At 56.0% G+C, this 9,655-nt stretch overlaps 2 protein-coding genes across 3 annotated transcripts in view; one reads left to right on the top strand and one right to left on the bottom strand.

Moving 5' to 3' along the window:
* LOC130595675 (transmembrane protein 121-like) lies at positions 1-2,998 on the bottom strand. Its single transcript, XM_057402627.1, has 2 exons — positions 2,857-2,998; positions 1-1,971 (listed from the first exon to the last, which is right to left on the bottom strand). Exon 2 carries the CDS (start codon positions 1,494-1,496, stop codon positions 507-509), a length of 990 nt encoding a protein of 329 aa, XP_057258610.1. The 5' UTR covers positions 1,497-1,971; positions 2,857-2,998; the 3' UTR covers positions 1-506.
* Positions 2,999-4,138: 1,140 nt separating this feature from the next.
* LOC130595669 (phosphofurin acidic cluster sorting protein 1-like) overlaps positions 4,139-9,655 on the top strand; it is a 42,546-nt gene continuing 37,029 nt past the window's right edge. Inside the window, exon 1 of one of the 2 annotated variants that reach the window (XM_057402603.1) lies at positions 4,139-4,341. In XM_057402603.1, the coding sequence (XP_057258586.1) occupies positions 4,139-4,341 (203 nt within the window). The remainder of the gene's footprint in view (positions 4,342-9,655) is intronic. The other variant, XM_057402612.1, reaches the window with a different exon arrangement.

The following is a 9,655-nucleotide window of genomic DNA, read 5'->3' as shown; positions in this document are numbered from 1 at the left end:
CAAGGCTGCAGGGCTCAGTCTTTTATTGCAAAGAGGGAGATACAAAAAAAGAACAGTTCTCCCTCAGGCCCCCCCCAGGCCTGTAGCTGGCTGAGAGGAGTGATGGGCAGGGGTAGGCCCAGGCCATGCTCCCCCAGCACAGGGAGCAGGCTGTCACCAAGCACTGAGCTAGGGACCACAACAGCAGTGCCTCTGTGCAGCCCCCAGTCTGAGCCCTGCTTGGCCAGAGGGCATGGGGAGCAGTTGGAGGGGGCAGGCAAACTGGGCCTCATCCTCCTCCATTCCGATACCCCATTTGTTCAGTGGGGTGCTGAGGTCCTGAGCTGCTCTGCAGCTGTAGAGAGCTGCTGTGGGGGCCTCTCGCCATGCGACCCCTGAGGACCAGAGCAGCTTTGCCCAGGGAGGGAGGGAGCGGGGCCACTGCCCTCTGTCCAGGCAGGAAGCTCAGTGGCCTGCCTCAGGCCTGCAGGTACGGCAGTGTCCAGGCTGTGGTCCCTGCTGGCTTGTCACGTGTTGTCCTGGGCCAGCTCTTCGGGGCAGGCAGGCTGGTCCCGTGCCTTGTGCAGCCCCGGGGAGGGCTGGGCCTGGGAGCTGTGCTGCGGGGCCTGTTCCAGCCCTGGGGGCACGTGGTGCTGGTGCCGCTGGTACTGCACGAACGTGCAGACCTTCAGGGCGATGGCCAGCAGGTTCTTGCCCATGAAGATGCTGGAGACACGGGCGTCCCTGAAGAAAAGCATGTTGCTGCCTCGGATGAAGATGGTGGTGATGTTGACGGTGAGCATGCTCAGCATGGGGTACAGCATCATCCGGTGAGGCATGATGCCAATCCCTTGCATGCTGATTTCGCAGAGGGACACACAAGGGAGGACCAGGAGCAAGATGTAGCAGTAGAAGAACATGATGCCCTCCGCCCAGAGCGGCAGCCCCTTCTTCTGGGGCTCCCACAGGTTAGCCTGGATGTCCAGCACGTCCAGCATGTCCACAATGACCCAGAAGAGGCGGTTGCGGAGATCTTCCTTCTTCTTGAATGTCCTGACGTACTCCATGTGCTCTGTGGCGACCAACAACATGTAGAGGGCTGGGATGCAGATGGAGAGCAGCAAGGTCAGTGCTTTGCGGGCTATGAGATCCAGGCTTTTCCGGTCAGCTTTATAGTTCTGGTACACAAAGTAGACCTTGATCTCCAGAACGAAGACATACAGGAACCAGAGGATCATGGCATAGCCTCTCTTAGCTGTCTTCACCTCTGCCCCAACCCAGATGGCCACGTAGCGGAGCACCAGCAGGAAGCACACATCACCCACTGCCACCATGACACAGATGCTCAGCTTCCTGGAGCCCTGGCTCTGCTCCACCAGGTAGGCATCCATGAGGACAAGGCTGGTCATGATGAGCACTGTGGAGAGGCAGATGTGGGGCTTGCTGACAGGTGGCGGGGGAACCATCCTGCACAGAGGAACAGGCAGGGCCATCAGGGAGTTGTTGGCATTCCCCATCACCACTCCTGGGGGCCCCTCTCCCAAACAGCTGTAGATGGCTGAAAGAAGGTGGGAAGCATCACAGACTCTTCTCTCATGCTATGTGCCTGGCTTGTTCCGAAGCCACAGACTCCCAGCCGAAATGCTCTCATGACTCCCAGCCCAGCCATCCTGATGGCACATGCTGGCTAAACTGCAGCTCCCAGGCTGCACATGAAGATATGGTGGGGCAGGCGGCACTGCCTCTTCAGTAGCTCACCACGCTGTTCAGTCTCTGCCACTGCAAAGGGAACATGCTTTATTTCCCATGGGATTTCCCAGACAGTGGCACTGGTTATATTCTTTCCCTCTCCCCCCTCAGGCACACAAGATTTTATCTATGCTTTTAAACCAAGCAGGTCTTTAACTGCTCTGATCCAGGAGCACTCCCTCTCTAGTCTCCTTTATTTTCCCACACAGCATGAGGCGAAGGGTTATTTTTAGCCTGGCTGTTCTGTGGGATGAAAGGGAAGAAATTGGTCCAACACCTTCGCTTTCCTTCAGCCTCACGCTCCCCAAGAGCTCTGCTTACAGTTGTTTACCCATGCCCAGACAAACTGAAAGCAAGGAAAAGCAGCTCCAGACCCAAGGAGCTCTGCAACAGGCCCTCAGTTTCAGCCAGGATGCTCCGCTTTCCCAGGCTGGGGCAGAGCAAAGCACAGTCCCCAAAAGCACCCTGCCTGCCCCCAGTGGCATCAGCTGCCTCCGATGGTGTTGACACCGCGCTGAACGATGCCTGCCTGCCGAGGGCTATGCAGGGGTCCTGGGGCACCATCCTGTCACCCAGCACGTGAATGGAGCGAGCTCTAGGCAGCAGGATGGTGACTGCGTGGTTGATGGCCACCCCTGCGAACCGATGCTCCTGATGCGGACACCAACAGCACTGGCTGCGCACCAGCGACCTGAGCTCCTGCGTGCTGGCCAAAGCAGCAGGGTCCCTGCACAGCCGTGCATCCCCACCAGCAGCATCCTGGCACGCCAAGGCAGGCAGCGGAGCCCAAGCCTGCCACATGCAGGTGCCTCTAACGGGGAGGAGATCCGAGGCTAGCACAGCGGATGTGGCACATCTGGAGTGTGCCGCACATCGCGCTTTCTCCTGCGTTCCACCCATGGCCTCCCCAGGCCCTACCCGACCATCGGAGCCCGGTGCGGAGCCGCACCGCCCCTGCCGCAAGCAAAGTGCTGCCCGCTGCGGGCTGCAGCCGCGGCCCCCAGCCCACCCGCTCCGGCCGGGCCCAGCTGGGCCCCCGGGGAGGGGAGGAGCGGCAGGCCCTGCCCGAGGAGCGGCCCCGCTGCGGCTCGCAGCCCCCCCTCCGGCCCCCGCGCGGGCCGCGCTTACCTCGGGCGGTTCCCCGTGGCCCCGGGCCCGGCGCTCCCCGGCGGCGGCTCTGCTGCGGCGGCGCTCGGCCCCTCCCGGCGAGCGGGCGAACGGGCGGGGACTGCGGCGGCCTCCGCCTCACCGGAGCGCCGGCACCGCCCGCTCCGCTCCGGACCCTCCTGCCAGCCTCTTTCGGCCGCCCCGGGCCCCGTCGGCTTCTGCGCTGGGGTACATCCTGCACCCCCCAACACGCACCGCCTTCATCCAACAGCCTGCACAGCCCCTCGGCCCGGCCTCACCCGCAGCCCCCTAGGCCAGGGGGTAGCTTATACTGGATACTGGGAACAACTCCTTCCCCAAAGGGCAGTCCGGCATTGGAACAGGCTGCCCAGGGCAGTGCTGGAATCACCGTCCCTGGAAGTGTTCACAAACCGTGTAGACGAGGCCCTCAGTGCCATGGGTTAGTGGTGGCCTTGGCAGTGCTGGGGAACGGTTGGACTGGGTGATCTTGAAGGTCCTCTTTCAACAAAGAAATTGTTCCCAATATCCAGCCTAAACCTCCCCTGGTGCAGCTTGAGGCCGTTTCCTCTTGTCCCATCCCTTGTGCCTTGGGAGCAGAGCCCAGCCCCCTCCTGGCTCCATCCTCCTTTCAGGCAGTTGTAGAGAGCAATAAGGTCCCCCCTGAGCCTTCTCTTCTCCAGACTAACCACCCCCAGGTCCCTCAGCCATTCCCCATCACACTTGTGCTCCAGGCCCTGCACCAGCTCCGTTCCCTTCTCTGGCCCTGCTCCAGCACCTCAATGTCTCTCTTGTAGTGAGGGGCCCAGAACTGAACACAGGATTCGAGGTGTGACCTCACCAGTGCCCAGCACGGGGGCACAATCCCTGCCCTGGCCCTGCTGCCACACCGGTGCCAGGATGCTGTTGGCCTTCTTGGCCACTTGTGCACAAGTTCCTCCTGTTCAGCTCCATCAATCAGCACCCCCAGGTCCTTTTCCACCGAGCACCTTTCCAGTCACTCCTTCCCAGGCCTGAAGCGCTGCCTGGGGTTGGTGTGGCCCAAGGGCAGGGCCCGGCATTTTTCCTTGCTGAACCTCACACCACTGCACCCATGCAGCCGCCCTGGTACCGGCCCCCGCCGACATCCCGTCCGCAAGGGGGCGGTATCGCGGCTGTTCCCGCCGCTCTGCTCCCCGCTGCCATGGCAACAGGCGGGCGGGCGCGCGCCCGACCGCACCCCTGGGCGTTGGGGTCCGCCCCGCCGCGCGAGCGAGCGGGCGCGCGCGAGGCGGGTGGCGGCGGGATGGCGGCGGCGGCAGCGGCCGGTGCGTTGGGCTCGGGCCCCGCCGCGGGGCCCCCGGCGGTGACCGGCGGGGCGGCGGCGGCCGTAGCGACGACGGCCGCGGCGGCGGCAGCAGCGATGGCCGGCCCCGCTCCGGTCCCGGTGCCCATGAACCTCTTCGCGACGTGGGAGATCGACCGTTCGGCGCCGAGCTGCGTGCCCAGGTGAGCCGCGCCGCACGGGGGCTGCCCCCCTCCGCGGGAGGGCGCCGTGGTGAGCCCAGGGCCGGTCGGGTCCGGGGATGGCACGGGTAGGGGAGGAGGCGGTCCCCGGTCGGCCTCCGGGACCGACGGCGCCTGCAGCATCCCTGCCCCGCCGGGCCGCGCCCCCTCGGTGCCGGCTGCGCCTTGCCCCAGCCCGAGGCTGGATGCGCCCGAGTGGCTGTCCCGGCCGCCGTTTGCCCGCCGTGCCGCGGGGCGTGCTTCCAGTGCGGGCAGCGGTAGCGCTGTGGACCGGCGGCACCCGGTTGCCAGCCCCGGACCGCTGCTACGCTGACTCCATGTTGCGGCCTCTGCCGAGATGGGAGATTTCAGAGTGGGAGACATCGTCGCGGCTTCTAAAGATGCCTCTTTGCCCTGATATGAACGGGCCAGTCCCCTGAAGCCAGGCAGCGGCCACCGGGCATCCGTGGGCCCGTGGGGTTGTCACCTGTGCTCCAGACCATAGGTAACAGCAAAAGGGTTTCCCTGTGCTGGCAGCTGAACTCAGTCGTATCTCTGGCAGAGCTGAAAAACAAGCAGAATGGGGTAAACGTTACTGCTGGCTGTATGGTTAAAGGTCTGTCCAGGTTAGATGTGCTTATGGGAAGAATGCAAAGACCTGTCTTGAAGCCAGGAGGTGCTGGATGTGTTAATGAGCCGTGAGTCTTTTGTTTCGCTCATCTTATCAGATGTTGATCAGGAGATGTTCTCCTGAGAGTTAAGGGGCAGGTTCAGGATGTCACTCTGGATCCACGTATCTCTGGGCTGTGATACGTTGTATGCACGCGATGTGCGCGAGTGCTCCATGAATGCTAGAGGCTTAAAATGCAATATGGGAACAAACAATTGTTCCTGTAGGGCAGGAGAACACTGGTCTTTGTGAAAGGGCTTCAGAAGGTTGGTACGTCTGCAGGGAGAGACTCAGCAATTGAGTGTGTCAGAGTGAAAATGTCCCAAAATACTCCCCGCTAGCAGGAAAAAGCCTGTGTGATTGCAGTGCCAAGGAGGTCCTGGGCTGAGCAGGCAGCAAGTGCGAAGGAATCTGAAATGTGTCGGTGAAAAGCCAGTACACCTTTTGGTGACACACGCTGAGGCTGTTGTGTGGAGCAGGAAGCAGTGATCATTCCATAGCTTTAAAGTGACTTGAGGTGTTGTTTATTTGCGGATAGGATACTCCCAGGTTGGAATTTGGAGAGCAGGCAGAATTACCAGGTTGACTTCCTGCTGAAAGAATAGAACTTAACAGATTCAGAGCGCAGAACGTAGCGATGGTGAAACCTGTGTGTGTACATAGTCTGCATAAACGGAGATGCTGCAAGAGCGAGAGAGAAGAGGAACTGCTTTGGGCAAAGCAAAGCCAGAATGGCTGGCAATAGTGAGACTGAGCTTAGAAGTGGGTTACACGGGTGTGATGCCAGTGAGTGAGCAGAAATGGTTGTGTGTCAGTTTGAAAGGTGTTTGAAGGGCGGCTCTTTGGTCCAATGAATCCTGTGCCTTTTCCCAAGTATGGTTTCCATGAGCCTGTTCTAATGGACAGGCTGTTCTGTGTGCTGGTAGCCATGGGGGCAGCCATCTGACCCGCCAGCTTGTGTCAGATGTGTGAAATTAATCTGAAGTTTCACCCATGCAGTGTTTGTCATGGTGGGAAGAAGCTGACGGAGCCTGGTTCTTCCTTTGGAGGCTACAACAGCGTGTGCTGATGCCTGCAGAGTCAGCAGGTGTCTGAGAAGTCCTGGCAGGACGCAGTGGCCAGTGTGGGACTGGGGCTTCTGTGTTTCCTGTTTCCAGCCAGCCTGAGCATTCCCAAGTGAGCGGGTCACATGCAGGAATTTGTGTTCCCTGAAACTGAAGGGAGCACAAGCCCCAGATCTGAACTGGGTTAATGGTGTAGCTGCACACTCTGCTTGCTTAGTGCTTGCCCACGTTCTTCATCTACAGAGCTGCTTGTGTAACGTTTGCGTCTTGATGTTTTGTTCTTCAGGGCAGGAACTTTGCTGTGCTGTCCCAGTGCCCAGCACAGGTGGTCTCTGGTCTGACTGTGCTTTGGCAGTGGTAGCAGTGGCAGAGTAAGGGACAATAATCTGTCCCCTCGGGCATCTCTGTCTCTTTCATCTGTGTAGTGTCAATTCTTCCAGCCCTATGCATATCCAGGGGAAGGAGAACTTTGCACTGATTTCAGTGCTATGGAACATGCTTGCTTTTTCTAGGCTCTATCACAAGTCTTTGCTCTTCCTATGCTCCTTCTCAGTGCTTCATTTTCTGAGATGCAGCTCTGGCTGTTGCAGGAGCTTGGCTGGCCTAGGTCAGCTTCTGGGGGGTTCTCTGTGTTTGTCTTTTAGTGCAGGACAATTGAGAGGTTGTATGCAGGCCATCAGGATTTCAGAGAGGCACTAAATACAGACACCATGAAGTGTAAGCCCTGATGTACTGAATGGTTCAGTAGTATGGCTGTAGGACTTCTGGTGCTTTGTAGGAGGATCTTGGCTTTCTGAGGTGAGCTGATGTCCACAATAGAAGTCTTTGCTGCTGACTCAGGAATGCGCCATTGAACCAAGTCCACATTTAGTTTTGGAAGTTGCCTTACTCTTGGTGAAGGGATCACCCCTCCTGCTGCAGGCTTTCTCTTTTCAGGGCCCAGCTGAGATTGATCTGTGAACTCTTGGTGCCCTTGCTATGAGCTGAGTTAAGCATAACCCAGCCACAGCTGCCTTTGGCTCTGGTGGCTCTCATGGGAGGCAGAGCTGGATTTTCTGGGCAGTGAGTTATTATGCAGGGAGGCAGAAGGCAGTAAACACCTGAAAGCCAAGCAAAATGCTCTGCATCTTCATTTAGGCTACCCACTGGGATACAGATTATTGGCTTCCCATCACAATGCCTTGGAAGGAAAGCAGTCCTGGGTGTGAAACATGCTTTTGCTAAGGCAGTCAATCCATCAGCCTTAACTTCCACTCTGGTTATCTCAGGGAAAATCTTCACAGCGCTATTCTGAGGCGGGAGAAAGCGTCTTCATTGTGCTACCATGCAAACACATACCCTGCAGGGTTGTAGCAGGTTTTCACTGTACAGAGACTGCAAGGAACGCACTAGAGCTTTGCCAAAGTAAAATGTCTGTCTGCATCATAACGTCTTAGTGTGTTCTCAGTGGTTTGTATGCTGATCAGGCAGCACGTCTGGAAAAAATGTGTGAAAGGACTTTGTGCAAACATGCTCGGGGGCTTGCTCTGTGCATGCGATGGTATTTTTCAACCTCAATTAATAGGGCTGCTCTTCCTTTTTTCCTTTAATAGCTAAGAGCACATAAATGCAAGCTCAATTAGGAAACAAGATAAGATTGTGTGATTGTGTTCACTCTTACTCTTTTTCCGTGACACAACTGTTGTGTTCGGTGTTACGTGGATGTTGTTTCAGTGATAAGTAATCCCATTTCTAGTTGGGGTGAGAGATACAAGTTGTATTTTGGCAAATGCATCAGTACTGTTGATTCCGATTGCAAAGGCAGATTCTACCCGTAAAGATTATGCTGTGAATGGCACTGCTGGATCCAAATACACTGCGTTTCACCCAGAGTACCTCCTATCTTGGTACGATGCAAGAGCTAAAACCCATTCCAGTCCTGCTGCCACCCACAGTGTGCTCGGGGACAGTGTCCTGCTTGTGGGAGTTAGAAAAGCATTGACTTAGGGAAGTGCATGAGGTTTGGGCTCACTTTGTGAGACTGTGGCCGAGCACCTTCAGAACATTATGTTTCAGAAGGTGCTCTGAATTCCCTAGTATTAAAACTTCCAAATGCATGTTTTGGAAAGTTACAATCTAATGAATGCCTTCCTGGAAGGAGAGCAGTTATTGCAAGTACAACTGGAAATATCACTTAAGTGCCAGCTACAGTGATCCTTCAAAGTGCTATGGGGTCAATGTTATCATCTCTGTAACCCTGTTGTTCTATTTGGGCAGGCAGTACCTATTACCTGACACCTTCTGGAGAGCAGAATAAGCTTAATTTGTGCAGCTGGTTCCATGCTTTCCTTTGCCTTGCAGTGAGCAGAACATGTTGTGCAGCATGGAGGAATGTGCTCTCCTCCAGCAGAGCTGCTGTCAACTGGGTGGGCAGCACCTTGCAGCCCTGCGGAATGGGTTGTTCTGTCAGCTATGGGCTCAGGGCTCCCTTTCCTCTCTGTGAGTATTCCCTGTCTTTTCTATAATCCCGAAGATGATGTGATGATGAAAAGCCTCTGAACGGAGTGTTCCTTTAAAAAACCCTTATTCCAGCTGGAGTAACACGTATTTATCTGCCCGAGATGTTCTTGAGTGGTTTCCTGGGTAAATCAGGCATTTTCACGGTAAACTTCCAGCCTCAGCAAAACATGCTCTGTTTGGGGAAGCTACAGAGTTGCACCTCTAGGAATGTTAAATGATTCCAGATTGCTCCCTCAAAAGCTACCATGATGCCGTGACAAACTGGAGTAGCTCCAGACCTGGAGTGCTTGGGAGAGGCCACGGTTTCTTGTAAGGAAGCGGTCTCTTAGAACTGATGATGTTTGCCATGTTTGAATTATGATTTCCTTTTAGTCCTATATAGAAAACAAAATGTTCTGAACAGCCATCATGGGCTTGGCTACAAGCCTGCACCGGAATACATCCGATGTGTTGTCCATTACCTGTCACTGTGGCTTGTCTGTCACAGAGGAGACATGGGGGATTTCTCCTCTGACATATGATAATTGAGTTGGTGTCTCGTTATTTCTTCTTCTGCTCATTAGTGGAACTCGAGACAAGTGTCCCCTGCCAGTATGATTGATGAGGGGTGCTCCTTTTGGAATATTCATGGTGACTTTCCCGCAGGGTTGATTGTGTCTGAAGTGCCTGCCACACTGCCTCCCAGCCCTGCTCTCCAGTGCCTCCTTCACTAGCTCGGCTGTGTTAGCTCAGTTCTCTGATGGCTTATCACAAGTGTTGCATTGTTCTTACCGTGCTGGCATGCTATGAGCAGTCATTTCGCTTCCTCCGGCATATCTAGTTACTTGTGACTAACAGTAATGGTTATTTTACATGGTTACTGACAGCTATGTAGTATGCGTATATATGTAGTATGCATCCTCTGGGATGGAGGTGCCCTGACCTTTATCCTCTCAAAAGACTGGATTGCTGAGCACCACTATCTCCCAGGGTTCCTACCAGATGCAGTGCCTCAATCAATCTGTGCTTTTTGGTATCTGTTTGCAACAGAGAATGATTCTTTAGAAGTTACTTCCATGAAAGAGCCGGAGGTGAGAAGCTCACT

This window comes from Pezoporus wallicus, unplaced genomic scaffold (genome assembly GCF_028554395.1).
Source record: "Pezoporus wallicus isolate ANWC-B61680 ecotype Strahan unplaced genomic scaffold, APGP_CSIRO_Pwel_v1 contig_7553, whole genome shotgun sequence".
Lineage (NCBI taxonomy): Eukaryota > Metazoa > Chordata > Aves > Psittaciformes > Psittacidae > Pezoporus > Pezoporus wallicus.
The sequence above is the reverse complement of the archived record's forward strand: the minus strand, read 5'-3'. Positions and strand labels throughout refer to the sequence as shown.